The sequence below is a fragment of the Spermophilus citellus genome, assembly GCF_964194105.1.
Source record: "Spermophilus citellus genome assembly, chromosome: 7".
NCBI lineage: Eukaryota > Metazoa > Chordata > Mammalia > Rodentia > Sciuridae > Spermophilus > Spermophilus citellus.
The window spans coordinates 29540775-29556830 of record NC_138188.1 but is presented as its reverse complement, the minus strand read 5'-3'; the positions used below and the strand labels follow the sequence as shown (position 1 = coordinate 29556830).

General features: G+C 37.7%; 1 protein-coding gene across 2 annotated transcripts in view; it reads left to right on the top strand.

The window, feature by feature from the left end:
- The first annotated feature begins 8802 nt into the window (after positions 1–8802).
- The window catches only part of MRPL3 (mitochondrial ribosomal protein L3), a 45386-nt gene continuing 38132 nt past the window's right edge, over positions 8803–16056 (top strand). Inside the window, exons 1-4 of one of the 2 annotated variants that reach the window (XM_081302092.1) lie at positions 8803–8989; positions 10072–10256; positions 11400–11491; positions 13430–13528. In XM_081302092.1, the coding sequence (XP_081158218.1) occupies positions 10208–10256; positions 11400–11491; positions 13430–13528 (240 nt within the window). In that variant the 5' untranslated portion in view covers positions 8803–8989; positions 10072–10207. Of the gene's footprint in view, positions 9078–10071; positions 10257–11399; positions 11492–13429; positions 13529–16056 lie in introns of both variants that reach the window. The other variant, XM_081302091.1, reaches the window with a different exon arrangement.

Genomic DNA, 16056 nt, shown 5'->3' with positions numbered 1-16056 from the left:
TTGTTATGAAAGTTAAATGAAATAAAATTTGCAATGCACTTAATATAAAATTGTGTGAGTAGTTCCATTATTATTATTACTAGTGTTGAAGTATAACCAATTTCTTTGATGGCAAATACATATTCTCTAAAACCAATTACTCTTCCCATCAAGATGGGCTCACTCAGAGGACCTGTTTCCTCCTGAGGCAAAGACTGCACTCACACCTGTCATTCTCTGTGTTGATCCTAGACTAGGAATTGTGAATTCTAAGGAGCAAGAAAGAAACTGAAGGAAAAAAGGGCAATGAGCTAGAAAAAGGACCCTGGCTCCTTGGTGGTGGTGTTCATGTTGATACTTATTCTACTGTTTTTAAGCAATAAAAACACTTATTCTGCATACATTGCATTTACAAAATTCTAAATCAATAACTGGTGTTATCATGATATCAGAAGGAAGTCAGCAAAGGTTGAGATAAGGTATAGTAACTCTGGTGACTTTTTCAGTATTTCATAGCATTATTTTTAGATATTTCTGACTTTTTGAGGATATATGTAATTCACATATCAGAAAAGTCACTCTTCTAACATGCACAGTTTTTAGTGTATTCTCAAGTTGTGCAACAATCACCATTAAGATTTCCAAGTATTTCTGGAGCTCTTATAAATGTTGGGTTTCTGGGAGAGCTTAGGACATATATTATATAACCCTGCCGACAAAAGATTAAAAATTTTCTTGAGAAGACATAGTTTGTAAACTCAAGTCTTCTTATGATAAAAGACAGGGATGCCATGCAAGAACATGTTTACACATACAGTAAGTGCTAAGAGAGGAGAGGAATTTACAGCCAGGGTTATGTATTATGAGGGAAAATTAGAAAGAAGGTGTGAGCAGGGAGGACCACCAGATGCAAGGAACTGTCAGGCTAAATGGCCCAAGTGTTAAACTCTTGTCGGGCATAACTATTTTCCCTACTGCGAGACTGCTGGGACTTCAACAGGAAATAGAAAAGAGATTAGATGAAGCCCAGTGATTTCAGCCACAGATCGCCTGTTCCATTTGAAAGTAATTTATATAATAGTGACCAGTAGCAACTCTCAGAAACTCAGGCGTAATGCTTCTTGGGCTTCCGTGGGATGTATGCTTTGTGGACTCAGGACAGCATTTAGCCCCTGGTCGGAAATTCCTGCTTTAAAAAGCCATTTTGTCCCATTTTGAAATAAAGTGAGAGTGAAAGCTGTGCCCCATGATGCTTCACGGTTAATAAAACAGCAAAGCCATTTCTGCCTGGGCATAAAAGATTATTTTAAGCATCATCTCCCTGGCTCCTCAGTTACTAAGGGAATCCTGTCTCAGCTCAGCAGCGCAGATGGGCAAGTTGCCATGACGATCCTGCTAGGCCTGTTTGGAGTCTAAATACCACAGATGGAGGAACCATTGTCACTGCATGACCCCTGAGCAGCCTGGCAGTGCCCTCTCTCCCCCTTTACAGTTTGCCCATTCCTTCTCTGAGACCCACCTCACCTGACCAGACCTTGCCTCTGGGGTGCACAGGCACAGTTGGAAGGGAGCGTAAGGTCAGCAGCTCATCCTGTTTGATGGTAACTTTCTCCTTTTGTCCCAGACTGGGTTGTTCTTGTTGGGTCATAGTCAAGTCCTCATGTCCTTTGGGCACAAACAATTCTTCAGATACATACAAATTTTCAGGTCTCATCCTTGCTTCTCTGAATGGAAGAGATACTAGATATTTATCCAGAAACTGCACTTGGGAACAAGACAAAACATGGACTAAATCTTATTTTCTTTCCAGTGAGTCGGCCAGGCGTAATCTGAAGCTCTCACAGGATAGCACTGTGCTACTAGTAAGCAATTTGGTCAATCCATTCTTTCACATGGACACACACATGATATTACTGGTTCTAAATTTGGCTGCAACAGTGTCTTCCATCTCATGTGCTCTGCTTCTAATGTGTCTTTGCCACCTTCACAATCAGGTTGGGTCTGTGTCCCTTCACCTCGAAACTGGGTCTGTTTAATTGTGGTGAAGGGGTATCATGTGACTTCCAAGGCTTGGTCATGAACGGTAATACAGTCCATACACATTCTCCCGGGATCCTTGCTCTTGGAAGCTAACCGCCACATTGTGAGGGAACTCGAGCAGCCTACGTCTACGTGCAGAGACCACATACAGGTGTTCCAGTTGCCAGCCCAGTTGAAGTCAGATGAAAGCCAGCATCTATCATCAGACACGGAGTCAATAAGCCTACAGATGGTTTTGGCTTCCAGTTGATACCATCCACCATCTTTAGGTCATTCCAAATAAGGCACCAGACACATGCCGCAGAAGCACTGTGCCCTTCCTAAATTCCTGGGAAAGAGAATCCACACAAAAAAATAAAACAGTGCTTGTTCCATGCCAAAGAGTTTGGGGTGGTTTATTCCTTTGCAATACTTGCTGCAAATGTGTTCCTTTTATTTATAATGCCCTTTTTCTATTATACTCCTGAGCAATCTTCCTCTTCCCTCAACGAACAATTATTCTACCTCCTCTATAAGTATCCTGTCCAGGAGCTTTGTATATACCCCTTTGCTCTGGTGCTTGCCATTTTCTGCTTACCTCCTGTCTTCCCTGCTCCCTGTGAGTTTCTTGAGCACCAAGGGTTTTTGTCTTGATGCCTTTGAGTAGAAGCAAAATCACAGAATAATTGGGGATTTTAGAGCCACACATAAATACTTTTTTTAATCCCAGCTGGGCTACTTTATTAGCGAAGTGGGAACATGACTTACTCTTTGGGTTATATGTAATCACATATGTAAAATGGTGAACATGTCAATTATCATCAGGAAAAACTTTATGTCTATTCTGAGCCAAGTACCTGACGTACATACAAAATGCTAAATAAATAACTGGTGTTATCATGATAATTTTAACATCCCCTACATTTAGTGTGGTGTGATTCAAATTCATTTGATTATTCATCAATATTTTGTTAAGCACCTACTACCAAGAACTATTTATTTCATAGTTAATAGTCAATAAATATTTTTAAATATATATTTTAAAATAATGCAAATGGCAATGCATTTGGATTCTATGAGCCTTGTTACCAAGAATAATTTTTCTCAGAACTCAAAAAGTCAACTCGAATATAAAAGAGTTATTTTTTTGATCTTGATGTCATATCTCAAAATCAAATCAAGGCTATTACATTTTGAACTTTGGGCTTTGTGGTCTGTATTAGTTTTCTCTTGCTGCCATGACAAATGACCCAAAACTAAGTGGCTTAAACAATATAAACTTATTATCTTCCAATTCTAGAGGTGAAAAGTCTGACATGGTTTTACTGGGCTACTATGAAGTTGTCCACAGGTGTTGTTCCTTTCTGGAATCCCTAAGAGAGAATTCATTTCCTTGTTTTTTCCAGCATCTAGAGGCCACTGCATCCCAGGGCCTATGCACCCCTTCTTCCATTTTCCAAGCCAACAATAGCAGGTCAATTTTGGAAGTATGGTCATTTTGATAATATTAATTCTGCCTATCCAAGAGCAAGGTAGATCTCTCCATGTTCTAAGGTCTTCTTTGATTTCCTTCTTTAGGGTTCTGTAATTTTATTATATAAATCTTTCACCATTTTTGTTTATAGCAGCACAATTCGCAATAGCTAAACTGTGGAATCAACCTAGATGCCTTTCAATACATGAACAGATTTTTAAAAATGTGGCATATAGAAACAATAGAATATTACTCAGCAATAAAAGAGAATAAAATCATGGCATTTGCAGGCAAATGGATGGAGTTAGAGAAGAGAATGCTAAGTGAAGTTAGCCAATCCCAAAAAACGAAATGCTGAATATTTTCTTTGATATAAGGAGGTGATTTGTAGTGTGATAGGGAGTGGGAGAATAGACTAACTCTAGATAGGGCAGGGGGGTGGGAGGGGAAGGGAAGAGTATGGGGTTATTAATGATGGTGGAATGTGATGATCATTATTATCCAAAGTACAGGTATGAAGACACGAATTGGGGTGGATATATACTGTGTATACAATCAGAGATATGAAAAACTGCTCTCTATATGTGTAACAAGAAATGTAATGCATTCCACTGTCAAAAGAAAGAAGAAAAGAAAAGAAAAGATTCTGATCTTGCTGATCAGATCCTTGAAGATTTATACTTAGCATCACCACCTAAACTCTTGCTTGTCTGGGGCAACATCTGGATGCCAAACTGTGTGTTCCAATGTTATACCATGTAACTCTCTTTTCTAAACAAAAAGTTGGTATAGCAAAGTGGTTAAGTTCTTAGATTCTGTATTCAGCCTGCCTGGGTTAAACTTCTGATTTTACCTAACAAATTTAAGGTTTGTAACCTTAGATGAGCTGCTTGTCTTCTTTGTGCCTCAGTTTATACATCTGTAAAAGGAGGATGATAATAATAGTACCCACCTTATGGAGGAGGATTAAATGAGATGAGTTAATATTTGTAAAGCTTTTAGAATAATCTCTGTCACTTAGCAAGAGCAATGTTAAGTGCTTGATATTTATTTATTCTTCTGAGAACCCCTAGACCTCCTCCAAGTGGATTTAAAATTCCAAATGATTATAGCAGCACAATTCACAATAGCTAGTCTCTAGGATTTTCTCCAGACTCTTTATCTGCTAAACTCAGAGGAGACACCCTAACTCTGGTTCCAGGTAACCATAATACTCACTGGTCTAGAGCCACTCTGCGCAGTCAAAACAACACTGGCTTTAGGAGGAAGGCCAGGGAGAAGATGTACTTGACTGAAAGCATTTGGTCCCCTGGCCTGTGATACTCCATTGTCTGTTGCTAACATTTTTGTTTAGCCATCAAAGAAATTTAAAGATATGCTCTGTATCGTAAATACATTGAGTTTCAGAACCACGCTGAATACAACAGAGGAGGACGCAATGCTGAGGAACTTTCAATCCACATCACTACATGACCACACTCCTCTTTTTTCCCCCAGAATTTCCCTTCTGGTAATCTTTTTAACCCTAAAGTCTTTGTCCTGATCCAGAAGTTTTAAACTAAAAAAACTGTACTTCTAAAAGCCATATATTGAAGTTACAAATTGCGACCTGATCACAATTTGTAACTTCAATACAAATTGAGGAAATAGTCATTTTCTTACTGAATGAGTATTTGTGGATGGTATAATATGGTCTCTCAGGCTTTCTATTCTAGCCAGCAATGGAATCTCAAAGTTTCTGAAAGTGCATTTTATTTATTGCACCATTGGATACTTGACTCACTTCTGAACATCTCTACCAGTTAAAAAATATGCTAAATTTCTACAACTGTGGGAAAATGGAAGAAGGCCATGGAATATTTAATTAAAAGTCCAAACTTATTTAAGATTTTAAAATTTAAAGTATAAGGGATGTTATGAAACAGGGGACAGCATAAATTAATACTAAAGTGTAAATTATCCAATAATGAAAATTTTATTATTCTACAATAAGTCAACCATACAGGAAATATCACTATTCAAGTAAGAATTAACAGTAGAGCCAAGTGGCAGGCACATGTAGAAAAAGATTTCTAATGATCCCTTGATTTGAAAGGTACTTCTTCTATTGTGATTCTTTTTGGTTGGACATCACTTTAGTAACTCAGAAATGAAAGCATTCATAATGTTTCATTTAATTAGGAGGGGCATTATTATATAAACTTCCAATCTGAGTTAGTGGAGTAAGAATTACAGAGCTGTGTGCTAAAAAGAGACTGTGTAAGTTATTACTGTTCCTGTCATGGTTTGGATGTGAGGTGCTCTGAAAAAAAAACTCATGGTTTTTGTGTGTGTGTGTGTGTGTGTGTGTGTGTGTGTGTGTGTTTGTACTAGGGCAAATGTTATACTATATGGCTGCCTCATCAATGCAGGAATGTTCAGAGGTGAAACAATTTTATGGAGAGAGCTGTAACCTAATCAGTGGATTAATCCACTGATGTATTTATAATTGAAATGAATTACCAGGTGGTAACCATAGGAAAGTGGGGTGTGGCTGGAGGAAGGAGGTCACAGAGGCATTCCCTTGGGTTTTATATTATGTCCCTGATGCCTTGCTCTCTCTGCTTCCTGGCTTCCGTAAGCTGAGCAGCTTTCCTCTCTCATGCTCTTCTGCTATGATGTTCCACCTCAGCTGAAGCCCATAGCAATGGAGTCAGCCAACCATAGACTGAACTTCTGAAACTGTGAGCCTGAAATGAATTTTTCTCCTGTAAGTTGTTCTTACGAGATAAATGAGTCACAGCAATAGAAACTTGACTAACATAATTCCATTGAGAAATTGAAGTCCTAGAGAGACGAGGTAGCCCCAGGGTCTAAGGCAATTTCTGAAGTATAACATTAGAAATGACAGGAAGCTCCACATCAGTACCTGTGTGTCCTAGGGAAGCTTAGACTGGGTCCTTCAGCAACTAGGCCTAGTACTTGTCAATTAACAGCATACTAATCGACCCGTGGATGGCAGTCAATAGACACTCACTGCATGACAGCAGAAAAATCATAGTTTGCTTTGAGTTTTATTTCTTCTAAGTCACCATTCTGGACTTAGGAGAGATTTGGCACTAGGGGCAAATGTTATACTAAATGGCTGCCTCATCAATCTTTATGGATCACTATGTGTGATATATTAACTGACCAATTTTCCTCTTTTCCCTTAGAAGTTTCAAGGCAAAGGTGGCAATATATTAGTTATATAGAAACAAATAAAATGTCTAGAGCACAAGTTCTATTATCACACTACCAATATGTAAATCTTGGCTCTACCACTATCTGCATGACCTTATCTAAGTTATGTAATGTATCCTTGCCCATTTTCTCAACTGTAAAGTTGAGATAATTATAGTATTACCACATGGGGTTATAATAAAGATTAAGAAAATACACCAAGAGAGTGAAAATAAGCCCTGATAGCAGCAATAATAATAATAATAATAATAATAATAATAATAATATCAACACAATATTTCTAAAATACTACATACCACAGACCACACTATTGCTACAAAATGACTACCAATTCCTTCTGAGTGATTACTACTTTCATCATCATATCCAATTCCATTCTTGGTTTCTTGTCTCCAGAACAAAAATTGAGATGCCTAATTGCTGAACTACCATTGCTTCTTGATAACATCCATTCAAAAACAAGTCTCTCTTTCCCTGTTCATATCCTATCATCACTCAGCATATGTCCAAATCTTATAAAAGCCCCTCCCAACTCACTCACATAGAGCATCCCCAGGTGCATTTTCCTTCTTACCATAGCAAACTAATTAAACTTTATATGAGTTCAGGTATTCTCTCCGGGGTATTTGAATGATGAACTACCACAACACTGAGCACATGTTATAACATACTATATGCACAAGAAATGCTAGCTATCATCAGTAGTAGGGAAGTCTTTTATTTTCAGCTTCTTAATGTAACTCAGTTCAAGACTTGTTTGTTGAATGAAGGACCTTTCTTAAGTAACTGTAAAGACAGCTTGAGTAGGGTAAAGAGATATACACTCTTTTTCCTCCAAGGTCTAAAGTGTTATTGAGAAATGTCCAAGGTAACTGCAACAGCAATGGATGGAGTGAAAGGACAAGCAAAGTAAAGGTTTTGAGACTTACTGAAGTTCAAGTACTAGCTACAAATTGATCCTTGCCTGAACCTTGCAAGACAGGCTATCCTCAAATGAAGGATATGATATTCAGATCTCAAATGAAGAGAGGAGGCTTAAAAAGTTAAACTTTTAAGATATTTTTTAATTTCTACAAATACTCATCTGACAAATAAGGAAATTGACTTGGTTATAGTAGAATAAATGTCCAAAGGACATACATAGTGGTTAGGCTGGATGTGGAACACAGGGGTTGGTTTGTGCTACATTAGCTACCTCTTTTTGCATTACAAATCACCCTAAAGTTTAGTAATAAACAGCATTAAGCATTCATTTTCTCTAGCAATTGTGACTGGTCAGGAACTCAGGAGCTTCTTGGCTAATGGTTCAGGCTGAAGGACATTCATGAGTTGCAGTCATCTGTACTCCCCAGGTTGTCTGGGGCTGGTGGATCCACTTCATACATGGCTCATACATGGCTCACTCATGGTTCACACACAGGTGGGTTCCCCCTCCAGAAAGGCCTCTCTACAGAGTTGTATGAGTGTCTGCAAAACACGAACACTGATTTTTCCCTAAGGAAGCAGTCCAAAAGACTTAAGACAAAAGTAGGAATGGGTTTTATGATCCAGCCCTGGAAGTCCCACAACTTCACTTTGGTCATATTCTATTGTTAATACAAGCCAGTCCCATTTCAGTGTCAACTCTGCCCATCTGCCAGATGTGTTGTTTTGGATCCACACCTAAATTATATATATATATATATATATATATATATATATATATATATATATATATATTCACATATATACATACATATATATTTCTAAAAATATATATCTATAAAATAAAAACAACTTCCTTTCAGAAATGTTTTGAGGATTAACCAATACAAGATTATCAAAGCACTGCTTAGCACAGTTGTCCTACAGTGAGCACTATTTAAAGGGATTTCTCTTTCATTAGCTTTCTCAGAAAGCCTGTCCTTTGTTCTTCTAAAAGTAAAACTCTGAACATCCTTTTCCCCGCACCCCTGAAGACGTGAGCACCCTTCCACCCCTGCAGACGTGAGCATCCCTTCCATGCAGCACCCTCTTCAGACCCAAAATAGGACTATTGTGGAAGAGGAACTCTAGTTCTGGGGCTTGACCCTCGTGCACGGAATTCATTGGGAAACGGACCGGAAGTTGCTCCGGGCCGGAAATTGCTCCTGTCGCTCTCTTTCTGTCGCGGAGGACGTTAGCAGACCGGCAATACAACTGCTGCCCCAGGGCAGCTAGGAACGCCTGGTTCCTGAGTGTGGACGCTTTTAAAGTACAGAGGCGGAGCACCCGGAGGTGTCTGGAACCGAGTCCTCCTCGGCCGCTTCATGCCAGGTTGGAGGCTGCTGGCTCAGGCCGGCGCCCAGGTGCTGGGCTGCGCCAGCGGCGGCGGCCTGAGTGCTAACCTGAGCTTGGGGTGTAGGTAGGTACGAACAAGAGAAGGGGTGTAGGGGTCGTGCCGCTGCACAGCGGCGTCCTTGAGCAGTGTCATAGCTTGGCGCAGAGGGGCCTGCCCTGGCTAGAGGAGGAAGGGGCTCTGTCCAGACCAGAAGTGAGGCACAGAATAATAAAGAGCGTTAACTTAAAAAAGCATCTCCTAAGGGATTGAAGGTGTGATGTATTTTAAAATGCTTATAAATAGGCGATTAGCTGCGAATATTATCAGTGGCAATCATATCCCCCAGCTAATGAGCATGTAATATATGTCAGACGCTCTGTTAAGTGTAATGCACATTTGCACTTATGTGAGCAAACTATCATACGGTTTACAGGTAAAACTGAAACTTAGAAAGGGAAAGCAACTTGCCCACAGTCATTTAACACATAGTGTAAAATCGCAGTTCTAGCCTAGCTCTACCTAACCACAAGAGGGAATGGACCACCAAAAGCTTTCTTTCTTTTCTGACCCCCCTCCATGTAAAAATAACACACCTCCTTTCTGACCGTCACCCAGTAAGGTTTCTCTTGATATATTCACTTGGCCATGTCTTTTGGGGTCTTCTAACTTTGTGACGCCAGTTTCTTCATGTCTGTGTGCCTAGGCCGTGTCATTGCAGGGAGGAGATGAACTTAGAGAAACATCAATGCTGTATCCTTCCACCTCCACTGAATATAAAACTATTGAGATACACATTCCAAAATACACATGGGATAGTGACTTCAAATGGGATAGTGTCTAGGTAGAACTACTTTATCAGGAATTGGTTTGTCCCAGAGGAGATTAAGAACTTTTCCTCCAGGGTAACCATTCATGGTAAAATGTGAACTCCATTGTGATCATAAAGAATATTAGGGGATGGGAGGGATTCACAATTCAAACCCTTTCCTCAGGCTGCGACTACATTTTCTAACATGTGGCCTCCCTTTCTTACATTAAATGGAAGAATTGTGATTTACATTAATTTCCATTTTTACAGAACAAACATCTGGCTTTTTGTTAGAGGTCTCCATGGCAAGAGTAGTACTTGGTGGTATGAGCATCTTTCTGAGGAAAATGCCTCATTCATTAAGCAATTGGTCTCTGATGAAGATAAAGCCCAATTAGCAAGTAAAATGAGTCCTCTGAAAGATGAACCATGGCCTATACATCCTTGGGAACCAGGTAATTCTTTTTTATTTGATGAGTTCTTATTTTGGTGTGGAAGGACTATTTAAAATTATAGGGATTGCTGGATAAATTTTTCATCTCTTGAATTAAGGTTCATGTCTTCAGTTTGTGTGTTTCATTGTGATTTGGTTTGCAAGTTTATTTCTGGCTTCCTAATCTGTTAGTGAAACACCTCCTCAAGAATCTGTTTTGAGGTGAAAGGAGACTCATTCTGCATACATTTCATTTTCTTCAGATAAACAGAATACAAAATAAATCAGCAAAGAAGGGGTAGAATATGATGTAAAAATTGAAATATGTCACAAAAATGGTTTCAATTGGGATGTTCCAACATTTTAGGTTTGCCAAGAATGACCCCAATATTAGCTCTTTGTATCTGGTGAGATATTAAACCCCTGTGTGGCCAGTCTAAGAAGAAAAAGGCCTTTCCCATTGAGTCTGTAGTCTCTGGTTGGATATATTGTGACAGTTGATTGTATAGTAGCCAAAAGTTCTTAGTAGAGCATCTTTGCTGATTATGCAACAAATGTAAGCGTTATGATAGAAATTAGCATATTTAACACTATAACTAGTTGTAGCATACTTTCTTAGAATTTAAGTGGTAGATTTTTTTTTTTTAAAGATAGATTTTTTTTTTAATTTAAATTTATTTTTTCAGTTTTTGGTGGACACAACATCTTTATTTTATTTATATGTGGTGCTGAGGATCAAACCCAGGGCCCTGCACATGCCAGGCGAGCGCGCTACCGCTTGAGCCACATCCCCAGCCCAGTAGATGTTTTTTGATTAATAAAGTTGGGCATGAATTGATACTACATAAGCACAATGATGGATTTATGTATCCTATGTATATGCTATTTTTTAAAAACCGGAATATGCCAGCTTACCTTATTTTCTTTATTTGGTACAGTTTTCTTTCATTTGTTCATCTTACAAACATTTATGAATATCAATATATTATGCCAGGCATAGTTAAAGACCTGGCATCTGTTTCATCTGTAAGAATCAATCTTGTTTATTCTGTGACCACACTAGCATATTTTTTTATATGCCCGCTCCTTGTATTAAAACCAGATTTTAGGAGAGACTATTAGATCATATTGGCAAGTGTTCAGAAGCTTTTGTTTTAATTTCCAGGTTCTTCTAGAGTTGGCCTTATTGCTGTGAAACTGGGTATGATGCCTCTGTGGACTAAGGATGGTCAGAAACATGCAGTCACATTACTTCAGGTAAAAAAGAAACAAAACTGGAAAGTGATTTTAGTATGTCAAGATCTCTTTGTCTGGATTTTCATGATTATTTTTTTGTATCCTGAAACATGTAATAGTGTGGTGAAAAAAAGAGTAGTGTCAGACATAGATAATATCAAAGAACTTTTCTTCTGATGGTTTCAGGAATGTTTTGAATCTTGCCTGAACAGTGACCTGATACTGATATTGGGATAACTGCAGCTGTACATTGGGGTTAAGTGCAAACCTAGCTTCTCACAGACTTGCCAGTTTAATTCATTATTGGGAAAACATTTCAATCCCATCTTGTTTCCACTTACAGAGTTCTTTCAGCTCCAAATTATAATTTTGATCTCTTTGCTAACAACAGAATGTAGTGTACTCTTCTCTGAAGAAGCCACATTTTGTTTACTGAGATGAGGTATACTTGAATGATTAAGAAAGTGGGTCCTGGGACAGCATACCTCTGAGTTTAAATCCTGGTTCTGGCATTCACTTTGTTCCTTGGAGCACCATACCTCATCTGTAAAAGATAAGTTCTATTCTGTGAAAGAAATAATTCTGACCTACCTCAGAAGGTTATTGAGAGGACTGCACAAGATAATAAATATCAGGCACTTGAAACAACATTAAATGTCTAGAAATTGAGCAACTGTTGTCTTTATTACTACAGAAAGAGCATTAGGAGAATATCACTGCCCCAGTCACTTTGAACAACTCAGTTAAATCTTTGGGACCTAGTCTCAGACAAATAATTAGACAAGGGCTGGGGATGTGGCTCAAGCGGTAGCGCGCTCGCCTGGCATGCGTGCGGCCCGGGTTCGATCCTCAGCACCACATACAAACAAAGATGTTGTGTCCGCCAAATACTAAAAAATAAATATTAAAAAAAAATTCTCTCAAAAAAAAACAAATAATTAGACAAATGGTGATAATTAAGTACTTGTAAGTATTTAGAATGCTAATAAGACACAGTTAGCCTACAAACCTTCATAAATTTTTATTGGTTCTGAATGATCAAGTACAGGACCATGGTTTTGACTCATTTGGGAAATTTGAAAGTTTTCAGGAATGGCAGGTAGGATTGTAGATTGATACAGCCATTTCAGAAAATAATTCAGTATTATGTAGTTAAGTTTAGATAGTTTAACAATTCCCTTCACAAGTGCTACTGGAAAATTTGAACAAGTGTGTGCCAAGATTCCTTTATAACAGTTTACAGCAGCATCACACTTCATACCCCAGAAATGGAAATATCCCAATGTCCATTAGCATTAGAATGGGTAAATAAATCATTTCATAGTCACAAAATGAAATGCTATGCAGCAATGAAAATGAACAGCATAGAGTTACACACAACACAGAGAAACCTTACAAAACCATGTTGAGCAACAGAAGACATGAAAGAGTATATACAGTCTAAACCAGACAACACTAGATCCGTTATTAGGCAGTCTTCTCAAAGATAGTAATCATAGAGAAAAGTGATTACCATAAATGTCAAGAGTTATTTCTAGAGCACTGCTTCTGAAATTGTAGTAAGCCTCGGAATCATCTGGAGGTCTTATATAGCAGTGATTCTGATTCAGTGGGTCTGAAGTTGGAGAGTGCATTTTTAGCAGGTTCACAGATGTGGATTGTCTGGGGCCCACACTTTTATTCCTGCTCTGGAATAAAAAGGCAGGGATATGATTGGGAGATACACAGAAGTTTTGGGGATTCTACTTCTTGAATCTTTATAAGCATTCATTTCATTGTATATTTATATTTTATGTGCTTTTCTGTTTGTTGTATTTGACAGTTTTTTAAAGTTTTAGTTGTATATTTTAAGATTGTGATTGGCATTACAGGGATGATGAGTTAAATAACTTTGGGGAATTTCTAATTATCCTAGGTCCTCAATGTATTTCGACCTTTTTTTTTTTTTTTTTTTTTTAGGTACAAGATTGCCATGTTCTAAAATATACTCCAAAGGAAAACCATAATGGAAAAACCGCGGCTCTGACTGTAGGAGGAAAAACTGTATCACATTTCCATGTAAGGATATATTTTCATTCCTAGACTAGTACATTTTATTAATTTCAGATATTTACTCTTTCGTGTTTTGAGATCATTCTATAGCTACAAATTTGCATTTATCCATGAGGAAACTTTTGTGTTTGGGGAAGGCAGTCAGACAGGGCCATTTTGCTCAGAAGTCTGTGGGAATTTGAGTTTGTTCCAGTACCTCCCCCTTCATCTGGAACAAGTGATTTACCTTTCTAATGTTAGTGTTTGTATATCTGTAAAATGAAGATTAAAAAAAAAAAATGCGAGCTGATAATGTTTGTCACAAGGATTAAATGTTTTTCAAATTTGCATGAAAGATAATAGACACTCAATAAATTTGGTTATTTTGTTGTTTTTATTCCATTATTCCCATGGAAATTGACTCAGCATTTGACACCAACAGCATGTAAGGATTCCTTTTTTTATCTCTTAGAAGGAGCTTTCAGTTCTTGGGAGAAAGCTGTGTAGGAACCCTCATCAGATTTTTTTTTTTAATAAAACATTTTTCTCTAAGTATACTACTAATAGAATGTTGACTGAAATTTAAATTAGCCGGGGCGGGGGGGGGGACTGCCCAATTAGTAATCTCTGTTGTGTAACTCTAAGCAAAAACTTTTTAGATAAAGTGATGGTTTTCACTAACAAAACATCTTTAGATTTACTAGAACATTGCTTAACCCTAAGCAAACACTTTTTCATTATAAATCATTTATGATTTGAACATGCACCTCATACTGTCCCTCTGTCAAAACTAGCAAATGTTTATTGTTTGCCCATTATTTCTTTGTCATAGTTAACTTCGTTGAGTGTTTATTACATGCTAGTTACATAAGCATTAAGCCTTTTACATTCATTACCTTAAGTAACCTTTTCAGCCTCTTAAACTGAAGCAGTTAAATAATTCACTCAGGATAGCCTATTGTTAAGAGGAATATTGACAGATTCCAGAATCCTATGTGCTTAACCATTTCTTGGTAAGAGAGATGAACAAATACATTAGCCATTCTAGTACAACATTATTAGAAATCCAAGAAGCACAGAACTAGAGATAGCCAGTTCTTCCTTGGAAAATCCCAAGAGGTTTCAGACCAGAAAGGAAAATAAATGTTGAAGGCATGCCAGTGGGAGTGGTTTCTCCAGAGACAGGTGGGATCATGTGTACTTGGGAAGAGACGTATGGTATGGCTGCATCTTAGTGTGTGGTTGCAGATGCAGGTGTGGACCAGTGAACAAGAATGGCAAAATAACTGTCGAGATGGGTGTGAAGGAGTTTAGACTTCAAAGAAATTTCTGAATTTTTTAACCAAGGAAGTAACTGGATCAAGTTGTTATCTTGGTTAACTACAATTAGAAGAGTCTGGTTTCAGGGAGTACTTTTAGGAAGTTGTTTTAAGAAACTAGGAGATAGTTGATACCTTGAATAGACTTGTGAAAAACTGGGTGAGTATGGGGATGAGGGTAAAAGGACTGAGGCATAGAACTGTTTGTAAACAAGCATCTGAGTCAGTGCTGATGCCATAAATTGGGAAGGGACAATGAAAGGAAAGCTTTGGAGGAAAGATGTGTTTGAGGTGATCCCAAAAAATCCAGATGAAGTTGTCCTATTAATAGTGAAAAATATTCATTGTCAATAGTGATTGAGTCATCTTGTAGAACTGGCCAGTTTCGTAAGTGTTAGAGAAGTTAGCTAATTTTGAATATCACGGTAACATAGTCCTTTTTTTTCCTGGTAATATCCATTCTTAACAGTTAATTACCTATCAAACTTAAGTTTCAGTAATAACACAATGAGATATTTGTGGAAACTTTAAAAATATCAAATGTTTTAATTTTTTTTAATTGGGTAAAAAAAATTAGTCATAAATGTGTACACATAAATGTGTACCAGGTTTCATGTGACTAATTCTTTGGTTTGGCATAATACTACTGCTTTCTAATTGATTTTACTTTATTTCTGTAATAACTAGTATAATTTTTTTCATTACCAGTTTTGTAAATTTATAACTTTATGGCCTTGCTCTTTGTAAGTCAGACACTGGGTTGGGATAATTTATTCTGCTTCAACAGATCTGTGAACATTGCTTCTTCCAAAATAAGAGATAGTGGGAACCAGTGGATGTAGACTTGAATTCCAATCCTGTGTTCTGTCATTATTTTTTTTTATTTTTATTTTTTATTTTTTGGTGTTGCTGGGATTGAACCCAGGGCCTTGTGCATGTGAGGTAGGCACTCTACCAACTGAGCTATATCCCCAGCCCCACTCATCTTTAGAACTTCCATCTTCTTTCCCATAAAACAAGGAATAGGACTTAATCTCTAAATCCTCTTCTAATTCTGGAAGTCTCACATTGGTTCTCTGAACATTTTAATTCTCAAGAAAAAAAAAAAAAGTCCCAAAACAAATGTGCTTGGGAGCTCAGTTTAATTTATTCTGTCTTACTCAGTTATGAAGATGTGTTATAGGTAAGATTTTATGAAATAATACTAGTAGTATTAGTATAAATAAAATAGTATTA